Source organism: Myodes glareolus, chromosome 13 (genome assembly GCF_982192425.1).
Source record: "Myodes glareolus chromosome 13, mMyoGla1.1, whole genome shotgun sequence".
Lineage (NCBI taxonomy): Eukaryota > Metazoa > Chordata > Mammalia > Rodentia > Cricetidae > Myodes > Myodes glareolus.
Window position 1 is genome coordinate 25068373 of NC_142038.1, and position 26595 is coordinate 25094967.

At 43.8% G+C, this 26595-nt stretch overlaps 1 protein-coding gene across 7 annotated transcripts in view; it reads left to right on the forward strand.

Annotated features, from left to right (window-relative positions):
• Piezo2 (piezo type mechanosensitive ion channel component 2) overlaps positions 1 to 26595 on the forward strand; it is a 373285-nt gene that overhangs the window by 208094 nt on the left and 138596 nt on the right. For all 7 annotated transcript variants that reach the window (XM_087896005.1, XM_087895998.1, XM_087896002.1 and 4 more), the window contains 3 exons: positions 12247 to 12409; positions 23421 to 23631; positions 26095 to 26308. In XM_087896005.1, the coding sequence (XP_087752131.1) occupies positions 12247 to 12409; positions 23421 to 23631; positions 26095 to 26308 (588 nt within the window). The remainder of the gene's footprint in view (positions 1 to 12246; positions 12410 to 23420; positions 23632 to 26094; positions 26309 to 26595) is intronic.

A 26595-nucleotide genomic window follows, 5' to 3' on the forward strand; every position in this document is an offset into this window, starting at 1 on the left:
TTTTAATACTCAGAAGTATGTGTAGAGTTGGATCAATCTCAGGGAACATCATCTACACCAGAAAAAGAAATCTTTGTAGGATTTTTATTTTAATAATTTCATGCATGAAGTCAACTTTCACTTTTTCTACTTTGAACTCTGTTGACTCAAAAAGTTATAGAAGCCTGGACATTTTGGACTTGGGATTTTTCAGACTGATGATGCTCAGCTGTATTGCAGAGGAACAGAACAGAGCCCGACTGTAGCCTGCTCCCATCTCAGGATATACACACAGCATGGTAGAGCCCTAGGCCAGATGCAAGCATCCCCTCTCTGCTGTGTGAGCAGTGAGAGGCCTGCGAGAACAGCATACAGAGCAGATGGAGAAGACCAATAAAGGCGCACACACAAGTGGTACAGGGAAGGTTCAAGCATTGAATTAAGATACAGCCGAGCCTCACACGGCTGCAAAGGGCTTGTACCAGACGCAACATATGATCTACTTGCTATAAAGGGAGAAAAGATTGTTTTCACTGGGCCACCATGAGAAATATTTGGTTTTGAAATCCTCTGCACTCTGTTCTGACCAGTTAAGTTTATTTACTTAGAACTCCACAAAGTTAATCAGATCCATATGGGGTAGAAGATAATGAGAGTGAATTTACTCACATTTTTGCATCAGAACACTAATGGACACAGACCACAATTCAAGGAGACTGAAGAAACCTTGGTCTTTGGAGATGTGAAGTTGAGAGCTCAGGCTTTGCCCCAGGCTTCTGGATGCTCACTATCACTTTCATAAAACAGGTGTTTAAGCCAGACGGTGGTGGTACACACCTTTAATCCCAGCACTTGAGAGGCTGAGGCAGGTGGATCTCTGTGAGTTCGAGGTCAGCCTGGTCTACAAAAGCTAGTTCCAGGACAGGCTCCAAAGCCACAGAGAAACCCTGTCTTGATAAACCAAAAAAAAAAATTAAAAACAAAAAACAACAACAACAACAACAAAAAACAGGTGTTTAACTTCTTGAGGAAAAATGTTGTTAGGCAGTGTTAATACTTCTCTGACTCATCCACTGTTCCTGGGACACAAAGTCATAGTGGTTATTGCCTTTTAACTGGGAGGGATGTGGGCATGTTTTCACAGTCATTTGCTTTGGAGGGGAGTACACACAGCAAAACCAATTCTGTTTGTTACCTGGAAGTTAGGGAAGAAGTTTACAGGGCAGCCGAGTCTACTCATTCCCAGTGCAGAGTGCTGAGATCTCTTCTTCCTCCGCTTGAGGTAGGCGTGGTCACAATCAGTCCCACACCTGTGCCCCTTTGCTGCCCTGCCTGACCCTGAATGACACCGAGCAGAAGTGTCTCCTGCCACCTCTGATACAGTCGCTGAGTGGGATCACAAAGTCACTGACTTGACCCGTCCATCAAGCCAGAAGGAGCTTGTAGCCCATGGCCCACAAACACCTCAAGGGCACATGTTTCTGAGCCAACAAAAGCCATCTGAGGTATCTGAGGGATGAAACGACCATGCAGAAGTAGTAGTTCAGATCCTTTCTCTTAGAGCATCCCTAGAAACTCACTGTGCTATTAGGTGCATGTAAGACTACAGGGCAGGGTACCCAGCATTGAACTGAATCACTAAGTACCATGAAGACAAAGCAGAACTGGGCTGGAATCAAGGGACAGAACTCAGGAAGTGGTTTTCGTCTGGTGCACTGGGAAGGTTTCTATTTTCACTAGGAAAGATACGGATAGACAGGGCCTGCAAGAGCAAGTCACAAGATGGGCATGACTTGACCCGTGTGAGGATGAATGTGGCTGGGAAATGTGACCCAGCTGGAGTAGATAATCTCACATATTGGGGTTCAAGGATGAAGGCATATGAACTGCAACAGCCTTGGCTCACTCTAGGAGTGCTTATCTTTTACCAGTTTGTGAAAATAACAAATCTTTGTTTAGCAGAAATTCTCCCAATACTTTAGCCGCAAACCCATAATTCAGTCCTTTTGCCATTGACCTTGAACTGCTAAAACCATTTCCCCGAATTCCAAGTACAATGATTCACAAAAGCCGCAGTTCCCACCCCATCCAGCACTGTTAATTTTATCCTTGGCATAAACTCTGTGAGTAGGGAAATCCCCGGAGAGAGAGAGCCAGCAGCAGCTTCTGTGGAGATGTTGGGGAAGGCTCATGGGCCTCTGGGCTTTATTTCCTTTTGACTAGTGACTTCTCAACGGTGGCCATAAAGCTGTTCCTATACTTTCTAAAACTTCAGTGTTGATTTCAACAGGTTCACATCACAGCCGCAACCTTTCTAAAACCTTGCATTAGCACCGAGGCCTTGTTAGGTTTGGGCTATGACTGTTGGTTCACTGTTCATTTCCACCTTGTCTCAGGTTTGGCTTTTCTTCCTCTTCCTTCTTACCCTTTCTGTGTGACCTTCTCCATCACTCCAAAGCCGCTCATCAGAGTTTGGCTTTGGTGGCTTTGTTGTTTTGCTCTGTTCTTTTGTGAGCAGAGACTTTGGCCTTTATGTTCCTTCTCAGACCAGTGTTTTGAGACTTTTTTGGGGGCTCAGAAAGATCTGCATATTCCCTGGAAATAACAATGTTTCCTGAAAGTATGTGTTTGTCACAGGGAGATCTCTTTGACCCAAAGCAACTCAGAAGCCAATGTTGCTTTAAACTTCGGGAGTCTAAACTGGAGTGGTTCTTTTAGGCAATATATATATTTGTTTTTCGAGACAGGGTTTTTCTGTGTAGCTTTGGAACCTGTGCTGGAATTAGCTCTTGTAGACCAGGCTGGTCTCGAACTCACAGAGATCTGTCTGCCTCTGCCTCCCGAGTTCTGGAATTAAAGGTGTGTGCCACCACTGCCTTGCCCTTTTATGCACATTTAAACACAGAACAATCTGGTGAAAACTATTCTTGTGATGATTAACTTAACTCAGCCCCATAGTTAGAAACTGCTCATTGGTTCCCACCTGCCCAGATCCGAAATAATCACACAGAAACTGTATTAATTACAACACTGTTTGGACTATTCTCTCAGGCTTCTTATGAACTGACTCTTACATCTTAAATTAACCCATTTCTATTATTCTATGTATCGCCAAAAGACTCATGGTTTACCATTAAGGTTCCAGCGTCTGTCTTTTCTGGCAACTACATGGCGTATCTCTTACTCTGCCTTCTTTTCTCCTCTATCTCTGATTGGAATTCCTGCCTTGTTCTATTCTGCACTGTCATAGGCCCAAAGCAGGTTCTTTATTTACCGGTGGTAATAAAACATATTCACAGCACACAGAGGGGAAATCCACATCACAGCTCCACATGCACAACAAAGCATACCCAAATCTCCATGTGGAGCAAAGTAAGCTAAATACAGGTCAGACGCAATTACACTGAAACTCTTTGTAAAGTACATGTGACACTTTCCATAAAGATAGGTCCTGTAGAGTGACTGAGAAAAACAAGTTTATGAGAAGGGTCTGGAGGATGGTGCGGTGCTAGAAAATCTCAGCTTCACAGCTTGCAGGACAGTTGCCATGCGAGACAGCACATCTGCTCCAGCCTTCTGCGTGGAAAACAGGCTCTTTGTTCCTTCTCTTGAAGGGACAAGGCTTTGTGCTTAACATTCTGTTCTAGGTTCCTTGAGTACCTGTCTGCAGTCACAAAGGCCTCCTTGTCTCCTACAGCTGCCCTCTTCTTGTTTTTTAAAGAGAAAATCGTGGCTCTAATAGAAGCCAAGGGTGAATGAATTGCTTGCATGGCTAGTCTAACTATCACATGCAAGCATAACAGAATGCTAGGAGAGGACCAAGGGAAGGGAAAGCCATCTTAACCACAATGGTCATTCAAAGTTCACTTGAGACATTTTGTTTCTTAGTTTATGCAGATTGTCACTTTGACCATCAGTAGTGTGAGATAGATCTGTCACGCTGAAGCAACACATGCCAAGAAATTGTTGACGTCCAAGACTATGCTTGAGGAACAAATAATCTATAGTAGCTCTATTTTCTAAAACTGTGGTCCTCAATTCATTCCTCCATCCCGTGATTTACTTCTGCTAATATTTTTATTGACACTATTACTAATTTTACTAATCAAACAGGCCATTTTTGAAATCTCTCTTTGTAGTCTAATAATCACTCCTGGGACTGTGGAAACAAAAGCCATTGGTGTAGCAACCATTAGAATTATGTTATCTATTATCAATGATTTATAAAATAACTTCTGGTTTCATTTGGTACATGGTAGTAAAAAAAAAACCACAATCCTTTTGTATCAGAGGACACCTGTCTATTCCTGAGATTTGAGACAGAAATTTATATGGCGTAGGAGTTGCTCATATGCATTATACACAAATAACAGGATGAAATAGAGGCCATCTATGTCCATATTCATAGGGCTTCTCCCAATAGTTCTGTTAACAGTATTTTTAAAATCACATTGCTTATGCTTTAAGTATAATTATAACCATCCTTATTATAATTCCATTTCTAATCATCCTCTCCTCTCTAGTAAACAATTGCCTTGGGGTTGACCTTTTTGGGGGGTAGGGAATGCTACCTATACTGTCCTTCTTGTGGGTTATAAAGGCTTCCGTGGGATAGACTTTAGTAAGTAATACATCAGATATTCCTTTCTTCATCTTCATGCAACTATAGTTTCCACTACAAGAGCTTTCTAAAGAGTACTTAATGCTAAAGAACACTTATGCTAAAATCTGTATCATGACATTTGGGTTGATGAGATAGATTACTCCAACCAAACTATCCTCCATTCAAGTGACCAGTATTTGGTATCATCCTTTGTTCAGGCAACTGGTTCCAAAAATGTAAACAATCCTTAGCATGGCCAAACAACATCCTACTGTGTCATATCACAGATGTGCCTTTTCCCCTCCACCCTGACCCCCAGCAAAAAATCATTTGGATTCTGCATTGACCGACTGCGAATTAATATGTAATATAGTCAGTAAACTTAGCAGCATTGTTTTTCAGGACAGTAGCATAGTATACTTATCCTTTCCCCAAGGTCGTGGCTTTAATGAGTTAAAATCTTGGTGTCTCCCTAAGTCATCAGCTAATTCTTCCTCTTGGGACATCTTTTCTTGCTGCGTTTGTCATCAGGCTTCAGACACTCCATTTGTCCAGTGGTTCCTGGGATGCTGTCCTGGTCAGGCGCATCATGGCGGGAGACATCTGGGACTTTGTTCATTTCATGCAGACAAACATATCCTCATCCTGACTTAGAAGAACTCCTGGGACTTTTCATTGACTAGTTTATCTAGGCCTTTTCATCTAACATAAACTTTTGGCTGTGTCTCCTTTGGGCAAAAATGCTTGCTCTGGAGCAGCAGAAAATATAAATAAATAAATAAATAAATTCAGAAGCACTATCCCTCAAAGTGAAAAAAAAATATAATGTAATCAGGGCTACTGTAGTATAGTATGTGGTTTAAATGAGTATATATGGAGCTTTTATTTTTGAAATTTGTCATTTAATTATTTGATCATGTCCTTTCACAAATAGCTTGACCCTGTGAATTGTAAAGGATATCAGTAATATGATTAATATTCCATGAATTTGCAAACTTCCCTAAAGTGTTTGCTCGTATAAGCAGGACAATTATCAATTTTTCATGGTAATGGGAATCTAGAGAAGATGTATGTAACAAATGAATCATGGCGTCTGATGTGGTTCGCCTACATGAGTGAAAGTGACAGTTGTATTAGAAAAAGTGTCAACCGTTACATGAACATATTTTAAATGTCCAAGTTCCGAGATATAAGTAAAATCTATTCATCAAATTGCATTAGATTTTTAACCCTCAAGGATCAATTCCCTTTTAAGGGACATCTTTATAATAAGAGCTTATCTGTAGATTCTGAGTAACATGTGAATGCTAACTGCCAATTTTTAGCAGTGTGAAACAAATAATCAAACTGCATGTTACCTAATGACACAATGAGTTCTACAGTCTCTAGTGCCGCCCTTTTCTTACCTCTAATAATTAAAACTTCAGTGAGTATTTTGGTCATAGGCTACTGTTTTATTCCTTTAGCAGCAGTGTTAATTATATTTTAACAGTTTATTATTCACTAGTTATAATTAACTTAGGCACAGATTTTGATACCCTTCACCAGCAAATTCAAACGAAAACTAGATTTGTCCTTATTTTTGATGGCAAATCTGACCCTACTCAAACTCGCCTGGCTGACTTAGGGGAGACTGTTTCATGTGGATACTCTCCCCATGTCATACCCATAACATGTCCCTTTGGAGGTCTGAGAAGTATGTCTTATGAAATACATCTAGTTCTTAAAAATATGAACATAGAAATTGTGCTATCTTAATCTGTCTCTCCCCTCCAGAGCCTCCCACCCTATAGGAGTTTCCCCAGAGAATGGCTTTCAAACTTTTTTTTTTCTATGACTACTCCAAGAAGTACACTCTGTGTCTTGATATGTTACGACACATTGAGTTTCAATGTTTTCAAAAACATGTAATTATAAGGACCTGAATTTGGGTCTCCAGCAACCTCATGGAAGCTGGGAACAGCAGTACACATCTGTCACCCCAGTGCTGGTGGCCTGGTGGACAGGGTGGAGATGGGTGGATCCAGAGGACTTGTTTACAAGGAAGTGGAGCTAAATAGCCAGCTCTAGACTAAAAGAGAGACCCTGACTCAAAGAAAGAAGGTGCAGTATGGTATAGGAAACATTTGATGTGCCTCTGACTACCTGCGCAAACGCTACACTACACACACAAACACACACACGCACGCACACACACATGCACACATATGCACACACTTCCTGTACCTCTTAAGCATTTCTCTCCCTCTCGGTCTCTATTGCTTGGAAAAAGTAAATGTCTTCCTCCACGTTGTCAGTGCCGGGTCTGCCAAAATTCTTGTGATGTGGCAGACATTCACACACGTTTGTTGACTTAATTCAGCAGGAGTTGGGTTCGGTTTGAGGTCTTATATTCCAGAGCTCATGCTGAGTGCTTTATTCATTGTTATGCTCAAGTCACACACAAAGACTCTTCGCTGTTCTGGCCAGAGCTTCTGAGGAGAATAAATGTCTTCCTCCGCTACTGTCCCCCACTGTGTATCTCAACAAAATTAATTTGATCTTTCCAAAGATAGTCAGTGCACTAGTCCATGAAAAGTGGGATATCTGTGATGACAGTGTGTTCATTACTAGTGTGGTTGAGCAATTGAGATCTCTTATTTTTCATTTCTCCTTCAGTATTTTGTTTTCTGTGTATGGATGTTTGGCCTGCATGTACATCTGTGCACCTGTGCATGCCTGGTATGCACAGAGACTAAAAAAATGAAGCAGATCCCCTGGAACTGGAGTTGCAGGAGGTTGTGAGCCACCTTTTGGGAATCAACCCACATCCTTGGCAAGAGCAGCCAGTGCTCTTAATGCTGCACCATCTCTCCAACCCTAAACCTGATACTTCTGGTTACCATCAGCATTGCCCTTATGAGCCTCCCTCCAATGGTCCCAGCATCTTCACCAGTTAGACCATGTAGTCACTGACCAAAGACGTCAAAGAGCCTCAGGGATGAGGGAGTTCAGAGAGGCTGCAAGGTTAGATGGAGGATACAGGTACAGAGGGAGTGCTGGGGTAGGGCCTAGCGGGCTAGAGAGGACTCTGGGCTTGATGATGCTGGGCCTAGGTGATGGTTCAGGATCTTACCACCTGAGGCACCGGGCAAAGGGAGTGAGTGACACTCTTACTGTTTCTGGACTCTGTCTTCTTTCTTTCCTCTGTTTGAGTTTGCCAGTGGCAGTAGTGTGCTGGTAAATGTGCAACCGCTGGTCCCACACAGAAACATACTTGCTTTGCAGCGTTTGCCGGTCCCCATGCTGTGCTTGCTGCCCCCAGAGGGCTCATGTGAAGCCGGCAATGGTCTAGGACCATGTTCTCAGGGGCCATTGAGAGGACAAGTGCTGGTGTTGGGTAGCTGCAGCACACTCCAGGAGAGCAGCACACACAAGGACTAGCACGTGGCAGTGTCCTGAGCAAGCGCTGCATCTGCCGCCCCACTGCTGCGACTCTCTTGATGCAGGCAAAGGAATGGGCTCCTTTAAACAGACTCTTCCTAAATGACACGTGACAACCCATCCACACACTGATGTGAGAATAGCATGTCTTTCCAGTGGAACTGTGACAGCAAGCTAAGAGGATTGAAATACTTAAGCAGCATTGTAGCTTTATAGTATACAAACCCAGGAACTAACTGGGGGGTGGGAGTGGAGCACAAACGATCCCCTGTGATAATTAGAGCCCCGAGCTTGACTGTTTTCTCAATAGGAGAAAAGGACTTAGTTTCAGGTTCACATAAACAAAGCAATCCTTGCTTTTTAAAAGTGAATCATTAATTATAGAAGCCCTTGACTTGAATACTTAAAGAAACTGTAAATCCAGTTTAAGACTTTTCCCATTCACATCAAATGCATTATTCCGCTACATGTGACATAGCTATCTCTGGGGAGATGAATATTAAATTAAAAAACAGAATGTGTATGTGTGTGTGTGTGTGTGTGTGTGTGTGTGTGTGTGTTTGCGTACGTGCATGTGTGTGTGCACGTGTGTGAGTAGGAGCAGGAATCAGGTTTGTAAGTTTTTGTAATTATATCTGCATTCATTTCATTGCTTTTAATGTCACTGAAAGCCACTCAGTGGTGGCACATTTCATACAGAGTCCTACTTAAGGTAAACAACAGGAGACAGACAATTCGTAGTGTGTGAGCTTCAGAAACCACCAGAAAACTCCATGAAAGCATTTTTGATAGCTCTCATTTGTTTAATGGATGGCCATGTGGTGTTTTAATTCTGTTACCACAATTCGCTTGTAGTTGACCTTTCTGCTAACTCTGCACCAGAGGATTTGCTCCCCCGAGAAGAGCTGTGTGGAACAGAATTGGTCTCTGCGGGTTTTTTTTTTTTCTATGTTGGAGGTAGAACCCTGGGCGTGATTGCCCTTATGTGGATGCTGAAATGTCACCTCTCTTTTGTCTGTCCTGCTCCCGCCTACATTTCCTTTCTTCTTTGTCTTGACTTTTCATAGTCAAAAGGACGTTTTAGAGTAGGGAAGACCTTAAAAAGTCATTTCCCTGAGGTAGGGAAAGTGAAACTTGTGAGCACGACTCATCTTGTCTTTCTCTGGCTGTGGACTGGAGAGTGGAATCTGACCAAATGCCATCATGGGCAGGAGGCTATAAGTTGGCTGTTAACCTTCCAAGTCAAAGTAACCGACTTAATGTCTTCCAGATGTGGTCTACACAGGGAATTTTCAGCAGTTGAAAAAACAGCACGTTAAAGGCATGCCTTAAAAAAAAAAAAAAAAAACCTCAGATGAGGGTCTCACTCTGCACTTCTAACAGCCCTACATATCACGATATAGATCAACCTGGCCATGAATTCACAGAGATCCCTCTGTCTCTGCCTCCAGAGTGTTTGGATTGGAGGCGTGCACCACCACACACAGCCTGAAGACAGCCTTCTCTATTCAGCACAGGCTCAACAGGCTTAAGGTCTTAGAAGACTCCCTTGTCATTCCATCTAGCCCCTTTGTCATGGATGCCTAAACGCGTTTTGATTTGTGAGGCATATTCAGCTTCCTAGATGTAGACCTTGGCCTCACACACATTTGCATTCACTGATGGTTTGTTAGGGCATTTTCTGAACATGCCATAATTTAATCTGCTCTACCGCTTTTCAGAGGCATCATTCTCTATGAAGAAATGAGATCACTGTGATTCCAAAATGACTGGAAAGGAAATACTTTTTGCTATTTAAGATGATGAACTAAATAGATATTTTCTTTTTTTTTTGAAAGTAAATTTTATTAAATTATAAAAGTTTCCATTTCCGCCCTCTTCCCAACACCCTCCCACTCCCCCCACTCCCTCTCCTCCTCCCTCTTCGTCCCTTAGGGAAGTCAGGGTTTCCTGCCCTGTGGGAAGTTCAAGTTCCTCCCCCTCCCTCCAGGTCCAGGAAGGTGAATATCCAAACAGACTGGATCCCCAAAATCCAGAATATGCAGAGGAAACAGGTCCCAGTATCATAGTCAGTGGCTTTTCAGAAAGACTTCGGGCCAGCCACATTCAGAGAATCCGGCCAAATTCCGAGAATCTGGTTAGATCATGTCCTCGTTCAGACCCAGTCCAACTGGCCTTGGTAAACTCTCATTAGATCCGTTTCCTTGTATCAGTGGGTGATAGCATCCCTCGCAGTACTGATTTCGTTTTTCATGTTCTTCCTCCTTCTGCTCCTCATTTGGACCTCGGGGGGCTCAGTCCGGTGCTCCAATGTGGGTCTCCGACTTTATCGCTGTCCTTCGCCAGATGAAGGATCTATGGTGATAAGCAAAATATACATCAGTATGGTTATGGGCCACAGCCGATTCAGGCACCCTCTCCTCTGTCCAGAGAACAATCTGGGGGATCTCTCCTTGGACCTGGGATCCCATATATAATCAAGTCTCCTGTAAACCCTAAAATGACTCCCTTAGTTGAAATATGTCCCTGGCAAGTGCCCTGGAAAATGCATGATTTAGGCTAACGTTTTCTTGACAAATGCACATTAATCTCACCGATTTGTGTAAGCATGTGTATGTTATATGCAAACACCACATGGTTTTATATAGGAGACTGAACACTCAAGGATTTGGGTATCCACAGCATCCGACGGAACATGGGGCAGTCTCCTGTGCCAATCAAGGGATGACTGCTTGAATCCCATATACCATTCTGCAAGGTGCAAATCCATCTGCCTACCTTTTGCCTCTTGTTTTGCCCCCTCTGGCAAACGTCTTCAAAGACCTAAGCCGCCTTTGAAGATTCCATTTTCAATGACTCCACTGAACATCACACTTGCTCCATTGACACAGTGTCTTGACTACTCTACCTGTAACGCATTGACCCATTGGATCCCTGGTCATTTCGTTAGTTCTCCTAACACGCTTTCTCCCTTCACATTTTGGTGATGAGAACACAGCGGCATGTGTTCCTAGTCTAGTGTGTGACATGCCTATGTAGTGATGGGAGTATGTTGCTCTTAATCCTTTCTTGCACTGGAAGACCTGGTCTGTGTCATGTGCCATACAGCGTGGCAAGTTTGCCAGTGACTCTTAACCTCAGTTTTTTTGTTTTGTTTTGTTTTGTTTTGTTTTTTTACTGAGTGGTGTGGGTTTTTCTAGACACATTCTGGCTAACACATATGCTGACTGGCTGAGCCAGCATCACAGTGTGCCCCCTTCTAGTCCTGTTTTCATTGCCCTTGGACATGTCCCAAGGTCATAGCGTCTGAATGGCCCTTCCAGACGGATTCTTCCTCCTCTTCCACCTGAAGCCCCTTCTCCTCATACCAAGGCCTATCTGTTTCAGAATCTCAGTTATGACCATGCGGGCCATGTATGCATGAAGAGTATTAAACACCAGTTAATGTTGCTGTCTTAAAATACAAGACTTTTGTGAAAAGGAGGTCTATATTTTTACAAAACCAAATCCACGTTATTTGATACATATGTACCCATCTTTTTTTTTTTCTGAAGTCATGACCTAGTATCTCATTTCACTGAACTCTGATAAGGAAGGCAAGTAGTTTAATGTTTTTGGCACAGAAAGAGAGCGGAGGATTGTGGGAATTTGTAAAGCAGCTGCCTCTTATCAGGCTTGGACTTGACCACAAATCTCCTCAGCTGAACATCATTTCTCAATGATTGCAAGAAAAAATTAAACACACTAGATCAACCTTTCTTGGAGCAATGTGGAAAAGAAAACTCGGTTAAGCACAAAAATAATTACAAGATTTTGGACTGCAAGATTCTTGGAGTGTTTTCTTTTTCTTCCTGTTTTCCCTCTGGCTTTGACCTATATTTTTGTTACACTGTCTTCTACCATTTACTACATACGGGTTTTAAATGGCTTCATCCAGATGACTGACAAAGGCATAGTGCACACATGCAACATCAGTGTGGTTTATTTGTATGCCTGGAGTGGTCCATTTGGGTTGATTGCACCACCAAAGTTCCTCTGTTCTTTGTGGCTCTAAAACCATCAAGAAGGTTTGGGATCTGCCTGTATCTCCGTAGATTTGGGAGTCAGTGAAGAACTTTCTGGTAACCATTAGGCAGAAGTGGGCATCTCTGATTTTACATCACTAAGAGACGTAAGTATGCAATAAGATGTTTGACCACACCTATGTGAAATAACTTCCTCCCATCTTCTTCCCTCTGTAGCTTGAAGGGAGCTGATGCTGGCAATGGCATCAGGGTGTTTGTGCCTGATGTCGGGATGTTCATTGCAAGCCTGACCATCTGGCTGGTCTGCAGAAACATCGTTAAGAAACCAGACACGGAAGAAGTAGTCCAGCTTAATTCTGATTGTGAAAATGAAGAATTGGTAAGTGTGACTATGTGCATCTTTCTTCTTCAATCCCCAGGGCCTTCCCTCTGAGACTGTGTGGAGTCCAGAGTCCGTACGCAGAGCGTGGTGGGGCTCTATGCACATGAGGCACAAGTCAGCGCTGTCGTTGTGCACAGCCCAGGTGACACTGCTGGGCAGACATCACGCCCACACCTTGGTAATGAGGACACAGATGATGGACATGTGAATATCGTCTTTCACGAGGGCCTCACAGTGGAGTTACAAGCAGCCTGCTTGTACTTTTGTCACCTCAGCTGACCATCTGGCCGCCCTGTGCTCTAGTGTCGTATCGGATGGCCCCACCTAAAATGTTACCCCAGCATCACAACCCACTTGCTCCGCAGCTCACGACTGCAGAATATTCTGAGAAGCAGTACATGGTAACTTTGGAAGAAAAATGGGCCTAGTTTCCCCTCCCCCTAAACTTTCCAGCCTGTGCAGTGCCATCCTGAGGTGTGGCTGGATAACTGTGCCCTTCGCCCTCCTGCTCTCTGTATTAGGTCAGAATAGTTGAGTCAAGCAATTTCACAGTGCTCCACAGGGGAAAAGATATTACTTAGAAAAGTAAGAGAATGCTTTAAAATCTATAATGTGTGAAGAAGTTTCAGGAGCACCTGACAGATGAGGAACTTGCTGGAAGTTGTGTCTCGGGTGGGTACATGTTACCTGCCTTGCCACACTCCCTCCTGACCCACACCAGAGCTCAGCCATGTTCTAAAGACTGCGCATTGTGTGGTCAGTGGCACCAGTTGAAGAAGTAGTTGACATTTTTAGATACAAAGATAGAAAGCTCTCAAAGAAAAAAGCTACTCAGAAGTACTTGGTTTGGACACTCGACATAGTAACTACCTGATGATTTAGTCATGAGTTTTGCAAGGGAGAATTTACCATGCATGCATTAGGAATTGCATGCATTAGGAACATTCACCATGCATTCATCAGGAGTTGCATGCATTAGGAACATTCACCATGCCTGCATCAGGAGTCACATATGTTAGGAATATTAACCATGCCTGCATCAGGAGTTGCATGCATTAGGAACATTATCCATGCCTGCATCAGGAGTTACATGCATTAGGAACATTCACCATGTGTACATCAAAGGAAACACCTCTGGTTTTGGTTAAGGGTTTATTTACTTCACAAATAAGCAGAAAATTGCCACAAGTGCTTAGGGGAAACAAAATAATATGGAAGAGATAGAGTTCTACACTATGAAAATTAGAATTTATATTACTGCTCAAAAATCTTATGAATTGAAGATAGGAAATCTATTCTGATATTTCAGGGTGAGAAAAGATATGAAGTATAGAAAGTAATTACTGCAGAGTGGCTGCTGAACAAATCTCTTTTTCAGGTCCACAAACCTAAAACCAGAAATGACGTGGAAATATTTTTCTTCCTGCTGATGGTGTGGTTTTAAGAGGGAATGCTGATAGAGGGTGTTTTGTACTGCACTGTTATTTTAAAATGTTTTGAAAATGTTTTGATTAAATAAGCATTGGCCCAAAGCACCCTAGTTTGTGGCAGTCAAGCACATTAACTGAAATGGTACACATTCAGGATTTTGATACCTATAAAGACAAGGCTATGTTTTGGTACTCAGGATTTTCCTTATTGATTCCTATAAAGACAACATTATGTTTTGATACTCTCCCGCTGCACATGGTGCCTAAAGGATGCTTGCTGGAAACTGGTCTTTGAGAAGAGACATGTTGGCTAACACACAGTGGCTGAGTAATACTGGAGACAGTTATTATCTTTCTTATTCTGTAAAGTGGGATTAGCAGACAGGGGGTAAAGCTCAGTAGATAAGCATGTGTTTGACATTTCTGAGGCCCTGGGCTCAATCAGCAGCACCAAAAAATATTACTAATGCATGGTGTATTTGTTGGAACTATAAAATGAAGTATCGGATCAGTAGCACGTAGTAGAGTGTATGCTTATTTGGGGGGTGATTAGTAAATTATCGCTTCCTTTCTTTAGTGGTTCTCTGATTTGAGAATTACAGACACTTAATATTCAAGACACCCTCTGTGCCACTAATAACTCAACACAGAAGTGATTAATAGTCATGAACAAATGCTGTTTCTGTAGAATGAGGAACACTTGCAGGCATCAATGCAGGCCTGGGTTGTAGCTAAGGGCAGGGTACCTCTGGTAAGAAAGAGAATAGCATGAACACACATATTAATTATAAGGTCTGGTTTCACCCCACTTTCATACTTAAGCCTGTGAAAACTCTGTCCTGTTTGAAATTGATTTGAACAGGCATACAAGGCATCTACATGGTTAATCCCTTTTGTTCAAAGACAACACAAGATAACCAGGCTGGTATCCCAAAGAGCTCTGATTCTGAGCTTTGAGAACAACGGCAAATATCAGGTATTAGGGGCTCTTTTCTCTTTCAGTTGAATTTGTTTGGCACTAATTCAGATTTTAGTGCCCTTCTCTCCAACCAAGTGGGTAGGCCAGGGGAAGGGCGCTGAGTGAATCCTGGAGGAGTCACCATCAGGGAAATACTTCTGACTTGACAGTCTGGAGTCAGTTTGAGAGGAATTGGAACTCATAGCAAAAGGAAGCAGAAGAATTTATTTCACTTCTGAAGGGCCCTGCATGCTTTCTGCTACCTCCAAAGCTTGGCTTTTGCACTAGGATGTTTAGTCCTGACTATGTTTCTTCCTTATTTTCCCCTGTGGAGATAGGGCACCCTGTTGCCAGGGAGAATTCCTTTTCAAATGCAGCCCTGTTTCCAGCAGTTAGGCCTTCTTTGATCCACTGATGAGGCTGATATTTGCTATGCACAAGCATTGTGTTAGAGGTTTTTAAAGGCTCCCGATGTGTGTGTTGGGGGAGGGGCAGGGTGTCTGAGGTCTTGTTTGTGTGTTCACTTTTATTCAGAATTTATTCAGGATTTTTAATCATCCCTTGGAGAAAGATTCTCACTCTGGAATCTTAAAAATAAATAAGAGTTTAGTCATGAAAAGCGAATTGTCTAGAAAAGCTTATCTCTGCAAGGAGACGGCACACGGCATCACTAAAGTGCACCCACCTGCTTATTTCTATACTTGGAACTGTTTCTCCATATTTTATGAGGTTTGAGATCTTACTTTTAAGCAATTAATTTTTTTCAAATAACGCTTTGACAGAAACTTTTTTTTCCAACAGAAAATACAATCATAATTTGGCCTGTGTCAAGAGGCATGTTCAATCAATAAAATGTGTAAAGTATAAATGACTATTACAGCCAGGCATGTGTGGCGGTGCATGCCTGAAATCCCAGCATTTAGGAGGGTCAGGAGGGGTTCAAGGTCCTCTCAGCTACATGAGAACTTGTCTCAAAAACAAAAGAAAAAAAAAACCAGGAGGGAAAGAAGGAAGGAAAAAAAGATGGAAGGAAAGAAGAAATTATATCCTAGTAAAAGCTGAGAATCGAGGCTATATCTCTTAGCTGCTGCTAATGTGTTTTGTAAATCCATTCCTAAGCTCAAATTTTGCCCTTGGCTTTCTAGCACCCATCATTCCTCGGGCTACCTTGGCACTAGCATTCTGGCAGACAGAATGCTCACCTGAGCTGTGCCTTCACCAGAAGGCTGTGCAGTCTGGTTCATTCTTTTCCTTTTTCAGGGCAAGAAACAAAGAGCAGGGGAAATCAATCATTCTCCTCGCACCTTCTAATTAGACACTTGGCATTCGCTCATTTCTAACCCGAGATTTAATCCAAAGTCACTGGCTTTAAATTTCCTAGGCCCTGGGTTTTCTAGCAGACATTTGCCACATGGAACTGTTCAGAGTGGCAAGAAGTTGGGCAGCTGCCCAGGCACCTGCAAACCCCACGCCTGGCGACTTGTAGTAAGAGAAATGTCTTGTCTGAGCTGTCCCAGACACACAACGCTGCCTGCCATTCCTAGGGGCTCATAAGCTCCTGAAGGTCACAGTCAGGAATTTGGGAAACTCCCAGTCCTCTGAGCCTCAGTGCGTGGCAATGCTCACACAGAAGCTTGGGACAGAGTGGCCCTGAGGGTAAGGTAGCAGGAGCCAAGCACCCAGGGTGAGCCTGGGGCCAGAACTGGTTTGTGGCAGACTTGTGTCTTTCTGTACTTAGGGCTTTGACTTATGGTAGACTGGACCTAGATGCAAACAGTCTGTCTTGAATAATTGCTCTGCTGGGGCTGAAGATGAAGATGCTTGTCCAGAGTCACATTTGCCTATCATCCTCTTTACTGTGTGCCTGCATGCTGTATGAACATTATCTAACAAGCATTGGCTTTTGTTTTCTGCTTAGTTTCTCAAGAACTGGCTCTCTTTCTAATCATGTCTATAGATGTCTCAGGCAGCGAATCCTCTTTCCTCTTCTTACCCTCAGGATCTTACATTCCAATTTTATGAAGCTTTATTTATCTGGTTCCCCCAACACACACGTGCACAACTGAGTATCACATAACAGGTTCTCTTTTGTATCCCATCCCACATTTAATACTGCACATGGTAACAGGGTGCTTGGTAGAATATGGAATGGATAGATAGGTGGATGGGTGGAGGCACTAAGGATGGAGATGTGTGTGTGTGTGTGTGTGTGTGTGTGTGTGTGTGTGTGTGTGTGCATACAGAAGGGGAATAAAGGAAATCTGTTGGCTCCAAAGCAGACCTAGCCCTGCTTGACCTTGTGACACATTCATAACTAAGACCAAAAGATGCCTACTTGGTTTTCACTTTAGACCACACATTGTTGTATGGGTTCCAAGACCGTGCTTAGCAGATCCCCAGGAGAGGGAATAGGCAAGGCCGCCAGTAATAATGCCTGACACCAAAGATACACCAAGTGGTTCTCACGGTGTATGTGGAAGGATGCCTGCCCCACATACCTAAAGACTGGTTTGGTTTTATGGTGCTCTAGTAAGTGATTTCATAAAGAAAAATTCTTTTAAGTGGCCAATCTAATTTAGTTCATCTCCATGTTCATTTCTCTTTCAAATGATGTTAGGTACCTCTTAAAGCCCGTTTCCAGGTTAAACTTGGCAGTTTCTCTCCCTGTGTCAGAAATGTTCCCAAAGGTACCGCGTCTCAGGTACAGAGATATCTGTAGACTCCTACTGAGCTTCTGCTACCTGACAGCCCCTGTCCTGCACCTCAGTTGTACTCTTGTTCTTTGGAGGGGGTCGCAGGCAGCAACTGCACTCCCTTTCCAGATAAGATATGAGACTTACGCTGCTCTTACCAAGTGGGAAAATGATGCTCCCAAAGCAAAGCCAGCCACAGAATAAACAGCTTTATTTGCAGTGTTGCCCCGTTAGCCTGACGTAGCGTACGTGACGGCACACTAGCCACTCTGCCCTTGCCTCTCTCCGCCATCCCAGCAGAGGTTGTCTGTCCTCTGTGATGAGCCACAGCACTTTCCCCTCCCATCTGTGGACTCTTCTGTGAGAAGAAGCCATTTCGTTAAGATAAACTGTTAACTTTGAAAAGTAAACAATGCATAAACAAGGGGTACTTTTTAGAAAACATTCCCTTGGGCTCTCAGACCTTTGGACTTACTTCTTGTGACTTTGATAGACATCCATGGAAATGCCTATGAAAGCGCACTTTCACCACAGAGAAAATAAAGGGGTTCAGCTGCAATAGAACCTCAGGTTTGAGGTCTAAGGCTTCAGTGGAACCCCAGAGACACATCTCTCAATGTATTTTGCAGAGAATGGAATCTTTAAATGGATTTGCACTGTAGAACACCCTTGCCACCAGCCTCCAAGCAGCCAGAATATGGAGCCAAGATGGCCGCCTAGAATTACTATGAAAAAGTCTCTGACCACCCCTGCCAGAAACTTCCAGATTCTAACTCAGTGAGTCTGAGTTGGAGCTTGTTCTCCAGATAGTCTTGGGCTTTATGCCCTTAGATGGAAGGATATGGTGTTGAGGGGAAGAAATACAGATGCTCAGGTTCTATCAAAAGTATTTGTGTGTCTTTGTCAAAATTGGTAAGAAAGGACAGCCTGTGAGACATGCCACCTCAGGTGCAGACACCAAATGTCCTGGGAGGAGACGGTGTCCACAGACACACCCTAACATGCTGTATCTACATCTAAAATCAGCAGCTTTTTCTTTTCAGTAGTACTGTTATCCTTTGTTTGGAATTTACATACAATATTTGCAGTTATTTATGGGGCACAATGTGGTGTTTCAGTATATGGATACGTCGTAGGATCATCAAATGATATAATTGATACATCTATTACTATGACTACGTCTTTGTGTTGAGGACACTTTAATTCCTCCTTTAGCTAGTTTAAAAGAAGTATCAGTTAGTACTACGGATACTCTGATGTGCTGTAGATCCCCAAACCCTTTCTTGTTGATGGGAACCTTCCACCCTCTGACGTTCCTACACCTGTCCATCTGGCCAGCCTCTGGCCACCGACAGCCTCACTCTCCACTCTGAAGCTTGGCTTTTAGAATCCATAAGCAAGTGATATCTTGTCACATTGGTCTTTCTAGACCGACATGCTCCAGTGAGCACAGTGTCCTGGAAGTCCATCCCTAAAGTCACAGGGGAAAAGGACTTCCTGTCAAGATCAACATCTTCTAAAGAGGCAGAGTGAAGGACGTAAAAGTCTAAACAAGTTTATATCCACAGAAGACATAATTTCACACGCAATTTTACTGGACATTTTATACTGTGAAAGGTTCGTCTGCCTGATGCTTGGCTTCTGAGGTGGTTTAGGAATCATGGGAGTTAAATCTTTGTTTCCAGCTGCGCCTTATTTGCTTCAAGATGGAGTTCAAGTCATGTTCCTGTAATGAAGAGTCCTGCATGATTAATCCTGCATGATTAATAAAAACTCAGAGACAGATATTGGGGCTCAATCTGAAGACCAGTAAAGCTAAGCAGCCAGACACTGGCTCTTACCTCAACCTCAGTCCAAAACTGGTGATCCTGCCTCCAGGAAACTTCAGAATGAGACTGGGACTGAGAGCTGTCTCCTCCCCATTTGTAATCCTCTCTAGTTCTGGGATTAAGGGTATGCACCATTACCGCCTGGTTTCTATGGCAAGCTAGTATGGCTCCTGGGATTAAAGGTGTGTGTCGTTGCTGCCTGGTCTATAAGGCTGGCCAGTGTGGCTGTTTTACTTTTCTGATCATCGGGCAAGCTTTATTTATTAAAATACAAATGAAATGCCACTACACTGTAAGGTGCCAGATTTCTTCAGCAAGCAAGGCTGCTTGTTAGTAAGTCTAATTCTCTACTCCTGCCAAATTCCAGCGCTTATACGTCAGCAGAGGAATTCTCGATGGGGCAAGGGCCTGTTAATGTGCCACCTAAGGTGACTAGTGGCAGCAGTTCTGACCCTGTCTGCATGAATGGGATGATGGGACTCACAGACACAGACCCACCTGCTCTCCGCTGGGCAGGCTTGAGATACAATTACCTCTGAGGGTATCAGAGAAACTGGTGTAAAAACACTTAGAGCATCTAGAGCCACGAAGTGCGATGACATGCCCTTAAAGCCCTGGGATCCCTTCTTATCTCTGAGAGGTCAAGAGAAGGCATTTGTGTGACCCAACCAAAGCTTGTGAGCAGAGAATGCTCTAATTTAATCAACATCTGTAGCGATTCTCTAATAAAAATAATGAGTCATCTGTCATGCAAGTGTTGAATGTGTTTCTTCCTGTTACTCAGGAGTTCCCTACACATGTTTTTACTTCTCCAAGTGTAGCAAGATTTTTGCCACATACTTCCTTCCACGGGGATAGGGAAGAGTCGTTGAGGTGGTGGTGGCAGTGAGGGCGCTGCTCCCCTGGTGTCCAGAGGGAAACGGCTTTCCTGTGATCAGCAGAGGTGGAATCTTCTTCTATCTGCACATCATGATGGGTTCTTCTTGCAGAGCGAGGAGTAAGAAGAAGGACTACCTTGAAAGCCAGACCTGCTGTGGTAGGAAAGAGGCCCCATAGCCTGGAGATTGTATAGCCACAAGGAAACAAGATAAAGAGAATCTGTGGATTCTGGTTCCCCAGCTGTTCCCTGTAGGGCGTGCGTGCTCCTAGGCCAACCATATCAATATGAATGGAAAGACAGGCCTAGGTGGGCAGCGTCCGTCTGAAAGATGAGCTATCTCTGAATTGTTCCTAGGGAATCCTTCAGTCGGGTGCCAGTGACCCCAGATTGACCTTCCCAGTTCCCACATTCACTTTCAACTTGTGCTAGCTGCCTGCTTAGCATCTTGGCGCCGAACTTGAAAATGGGGGAAGGTGACCTGAAGAAAAATTGCTTTCTTCCTAGCTGTCCCCTCCCTTCATTAAAATAAACAAACTAGGCTGCCTCCCCCTCTTCCCAACCCCCCCAACCCCCTGCATATTTACCAATGAGTTCTGTGCCTGCGCCATGGGCAGCCACTCACGCAACAAGACAAACTCAAAGTCAACTTTATCTCTTAGACTTCCTAAGTTCCAATCATGTATTCCCAGGCAACCACCGGAATTACTCTGTAAAAGATACTGTGCCATATTCCTTATTTAGAGAGATGCATGAGATGACAAATTTCAGTTAGAGCCAATTAAAGAGGAATTATGTATGAAGAAGCTGAATGGAGTTTGGCTAAATCTTACCAAGAGCTTCACCGGGGGAAGGGATGCATCATTCTAAGACTAGACAGAGGACAGATTAGTTTGTTGATGGTGAACTGAAAACCATGGAGTGCATTGTGTTGTGAGGTCCCAAAGAGAACCACTGGCCAAGCAGATGGGTCACCATGGCTGGTACAGGAAGAGAAAAGAGTGGGCGTGTCACACATGGGCAGGCTGCAGAGAGGTGCTCTGGGAGATCCCATGAGGTTTGCAGACAGTCCATCTAGGATGCAAAGTCATCTATTGAGAATGCAAAGGGGAGGAAAGAGCCCCTGGCTTGGGGACACTTGATTCCTGTCACTCTCTCCTTCCCTGCATGGAGCCTTTGAAGGGTTCTTCCTTCTGCCCAGGATGCTCTTTCCCGGGACTTTCCCATGGCTGGTGACTCTGTGACATTTAGATCTTAGTCTAAATGTCTTCTCTTTGGAGAGGGTCTCCGTGACCTCAAAATCTACCATAGCCACCCCCTTCAGTCACAGCTGCATCCCACTTGACCTCTCTGAAGAGCCCTTATTATGGGATATTTAGCTTACTCGTTGGTTTACTAGCTTCTGTGTGTATTACTGAGTCTCCCACTAGACCTCTCAGACACACCGGGTCTTGAATGAATGAACCTTGTTAATGAGTAAGTGTAAGCTCCTTTTTCCACCCCAGGAAAAATGTAAATACACTCGTCTATTAGCCTCTAAGAGAGGTCTGATCTAGGAGCCTTGAAGATCCCCAAATTTGCACTTGCTCAAGTCCTTTATATAAAAGCTGCCAAGGGTGTGCTCAGGGCCTGTGCACATCTTCCCCACCAAATGTCAGGGCTCCACGGACAGCTGTTCAAAGGATAACGGCAGACAAATGACTGCACATTCAACAGTTACCAATCTGACTGTTAACTCATGGGGAGGTCATGATGAATTGCGAAGAACCTAGTTTACTTTAGTCAGCCCAGGGCTAATCCTGTCGGGGAGAGTGGTGTGTATGTTTGAGTTTGGGGATGTGTTAGTGTGTGTACATATGTTTAAGTGCATATGTATGTCATGGGCATGTGTGTATATCTGCATGGATATATACATGGCTGTGCATGGGAATGGACTTGAACATACAAGTGCATATGTGTGTGTGCATAGGCACACAAATGGTTGTTTGGGAGGTGTATGCTTGTGTATGCAGTGTTCCTGGGTGTGAGTAGGAATGAACTGTTAGATTAGATTAGGTGGAGGATTACCTTCCAGCTTTTATTTTACTAAACGGATAACCCAAGTCCCTTTTGCTCTGTCCGCTTCTTGCTAGCAAAATGTCTTTGCATCCCCCAAGCCTCTCAGAATGTTCTTCCCTTGGCACCAGCCCCTCAGTCCTTTCTCAGTGAATTTAGTCTACTAAAAACCACAGCCTCAAATGAGTGCTGTGAATGTCTGAACCGAGCAGCTCAAGAAGGAGCCTGTGGCATGAATAGAGAATCCGGATTTCACTGGTCTTCCCAGATGTGTAGACCAGGCTGAGAGTCTCTATGGCCCCTAGCCAGATGCTCCAATCATCCAGGGCAAATATGTGCAAACTTTCAACCTGGGACAAATGCAGTGTCCCTCATCTTGACCAGACCCTTTTTGTCTTTGGGAATAGCGTCTATGTATGATTCCTTAAAAAAAAAAAAAAATCCCAACCCCTTTAAAGAATGATTCTAATTAGAAAAAAATAAATCCTTATTTAGTCTTTAAAAACACCCCTTTATAGTCTTAGTTAAAAATAGTTCCCAGAGATTTGTATTTTTTCTGCTGTCTGCTTCTCCCTCCATCCCTAATGAGACAAAACCAAGGCACTGAATTCTGTAAGATCCAGTTAGCACAGCAGCCTCTTAAAAGACCCGACAGGAAGCCACAACACTGTTAGGCAAGCAACCCAAGACCACTGTCCTGGTCAGGAAATCCTGTGATGACCACCAAAGATAAACTTGAGAAGGAAGAGAGACGCCAGAGGTCTGATCGTCACCCATCCCCACCTCTGCCCTAGTTTGCTTCTGTGGTTCTGTAAAACTAGCCAGCAACAGAGAAGGCTAGAACTGGGGGAAAAATCCAGATAGATCATAGCAAAGATTGTTAACGGTCCTGGTAGCTTTCTTCTACTTGTAAAAGAATGGTTGCAGGTAGGGAGCATGGGGCAGAATATACGTAAGAAGTATAGATTGTCACTGGGACCCCAAGACTGGGGATATTATCTGTATACTCCTTCAGGGAAAATTGGAGTGACTGAGACTTGCTACCAAGAGACCTGGGCGCTGGTCATTTTTCTGATTGGTGAAGCGACCCCAGTGACCGACCCACAGACTAGAAACCATGGGTCCCCAGAAGTATGACCTGCATTCTCTGTTTTTCATTTCTTTAGGCTGGAGCAGAAAAGATGGATTCAGAGGAGGCACTGATCTATGAGGAGGACTTAGATGGAGAAGAAGGCATGGAGGGCGAGCTGGAAGAAAGCACAAAACTAAAAATGTTCCGCAGGCTCGCCTCCGTCGCCTCCAAGCTGAAGGAGTTCATCGGCAACATGATAACCACGGCAGGCAAGGTCGTGGTGACCATCCTGCTGGGCTCCTCGGGTGAGTGTGCCCCACCGTGGCTTCACCCTGAGATAGTCACAGGCCGGGATGTGCACAGTGAAAGACAGGATTAAAGGGAAAGACCTAAACAATGGATTCCAGACCCTTGTAAAGCCAGCCACTTGGGAAACCAACTCAGCCTCATTGCTCCAGCTCGTTTCTAGTCTTGAGGCTTTCAAAAAAAAAAAAAAACCCTGCTAATCTCTGTCAAATCATCTTTTCCGTTTCTAAGTGAGCTCATTTTATATGTTTAGATTAAAATAAGAGCTATTTCTCTTCCCAGAAACTTTGAACTCTGATCTGTTGGCAATTAGTTATTTGAGTGTACAGGGCCAACCGTATCTTTATATCATGGAGTATTTGAAATCTTAATTTAACTCTCCAGGATATACAGTTTTTCTTCCTAAGTTAGATTGCAATCTTCCTCCACAGACAGTAACTTCCTTTAAATGTTGGCCACATTCTGATTAGTTCATAATAATGTCATCCAGAGCTATCTCAACTTTCCCCTCCTCCCCTCCCACTGCCTACCACACTGGGAACTCTTTTCCCTGCCATTTCTTTTTGTTCCCTTTTTTAATTAAGAATTTTTAATGCAATCTCTTCTCATTTTACTTAGCTATCCCCATTCCCACTTTCTCCCCTTCCCCCACTCCACCCTTCTCCACACCCCTCCATCCACTCCTCAGAAAGGGTAAGGCTTCCCATGGGGAGTCACAAAATCCAACACTTCACTTCAAGGCAAGACCAAAGCCCTTCCCACTATATCTAAGTTGAGCAAGGTATCCCTCCAAAGAGAATGTGGATGCCAGTTCAAGTACTAGGGATAAATCCTGGTCCCACTGCCAGTGTCCCCACAGACTGCCCAAGCCTCACAATTGTCCCCCACGTTCAGTGGGCTTAGTTTGATCCTATGCGGGTTCCTCCTCTATCAGTCCAGAGTCAGTGAGCTCCCACTAGCTCAAGTCAGCAGTTTCTGTGGGTTTCATCATCACGGTCTTGACCCCTTTGCTCATATTATTGCTCCTCCTTCTTTTGGACTGGTGTGGCAGGAGCCCAGTGCTTTACTGTAGATCTCTTGGATAGGTAGGATCAACAGTAAAAATGGCAGTCCGACCAAAAGCAATCTGGGAACTTCTTAAAGTGGACTTGCTCAGACTAAAGTTACAAAGGTGAAGTAACTTCCCCTTAGTAGGGGAAAAACAAGAAGGAAGTAGAATTTTTGTACAAATAAACTTCAGTATTTTATTTGAGAAGTCTGTTCAAAGTCCCTGATAAAGTTGCTTTATACCTTATATAAATGAGTTGCCTCATCAGGTAGAACAAAATTGTAATGAGACTATAGTGTCCACAATATATAATGTTTTTTTTTTTCATAAATCTTAGCTGGAAAAAAGTCCAATGCCATGGTCATGCAGACAGCCCTAATTAAAACTCAGTGGACCGTAAAGCAAAATCCAGGGGCTGGACAAATGGTTTAGTGGTTAAAAGCCTTTGCTGCTCTTCCAGAGGATCCAAGTTAGGACCCTAGCACCCACATCAAGTGGAGGTGGCTCACAACCACCTATAATTCCAGTTCCACCTATTAAATGCCTTCTTCTGACTTCTTTTGACACTTATAAGTGTGCGAGTGAGGACATACACACGTGCACATGCACAAACACAAGAACTAAAATAGACACCTGCAGGTGTGTGAGGACTCACATAAATATACTAGTGCACGCGCGTACACACACACACACACACACACACACAAACTATGATAGACATCTACAGGTATGTGAATGAGGACACATACACAGACACACAAAACTGAAATAGACACCTACAGGCATGTGAGGATATACACACCCGTGTGCATGTGCACGCACACACACACAAGAACACACACACACACACACACACCAAAATAAATCTTTAAAAAGTAATAGACATGAATGCGAGACAGAAATGTGTAGGGAAGAGGAGAGCAGTGGGGAGCGGGGAGAGGGTTGAGGCGAGAGAGGTCCAGTGTGTATATGCACAAGTGTGAAACTGTGAAAGAAAATTTTAACTAGTAAAAAAATTTGGTAAAAAACAAACTGCTCGAGAGAAAGGATGGAGTGAGTGTACATACATTCCTGGAACTTGGAGGACAAGTTAGAAAAGGAAAACACCAAAGTGCGTATGCAGTTGTGCGGAAACGGAGGTGTTTCCTCAGCTTGGATCTGAGCCAGGGCTTCCTCATCACTGCCCTGAGCTGAGCTCACAGCATTACTCACTCCATGTGTGGCTTCCTCCTACAAATTGTAGAGCATTTAGGATCTGATGACGTCGACAGATTCTGGTTAATGGTGTTTAAGTCTTGATCAATAGCTAAAGTCCACAAAGGGAATTCACATCATTTCCAGCCAGTGCACTCACCGATTGGCAGGCAATACCCTGCCCCTTTCCCTTGTCATGGTTGTGTTTTCTTCTCCTCAGGCATGATGCTGCCATCCTTGACCTCAGCCGTGTACTTCTTTGTGTTTCTGGGTCTGTGCACCTGGTGGTCCTGGTGCAGAACTTTTGACCCGTTGCTGTTCGGCTGCCTTTGTGTCCTGCTGGCAATCTTCACTGCTGGGCACCTGATTGGGCTTTATCTGTACCAGTTTCAGTTCTTCCAAGAAGCGGTCCCACCCAATGACTACTATGCAAGGTAGGAGAAACCATCACTGTGTCGGAACGAGGCCACGACTCTTTGCCACCCCTTGCGGCCTCCGTAATACCTTGTTAATCTGCCAGCTGGTACATTAAGCAAAGATTTGGCACAGCCGGGAAGCAGTCTAGTCCTGTAGTTTTATTGAGAACACAGTCTAGCAGGAAAGGAAGGGTATACTGGGATGAAGGTGCTGCTGGCATTGGGGACGGGAGTGGCTGCTGTCTGGAACAGACAGGAGGGACACAGGGTCTGAGCCGAGAACACAAAAACATTTTACAGCATCT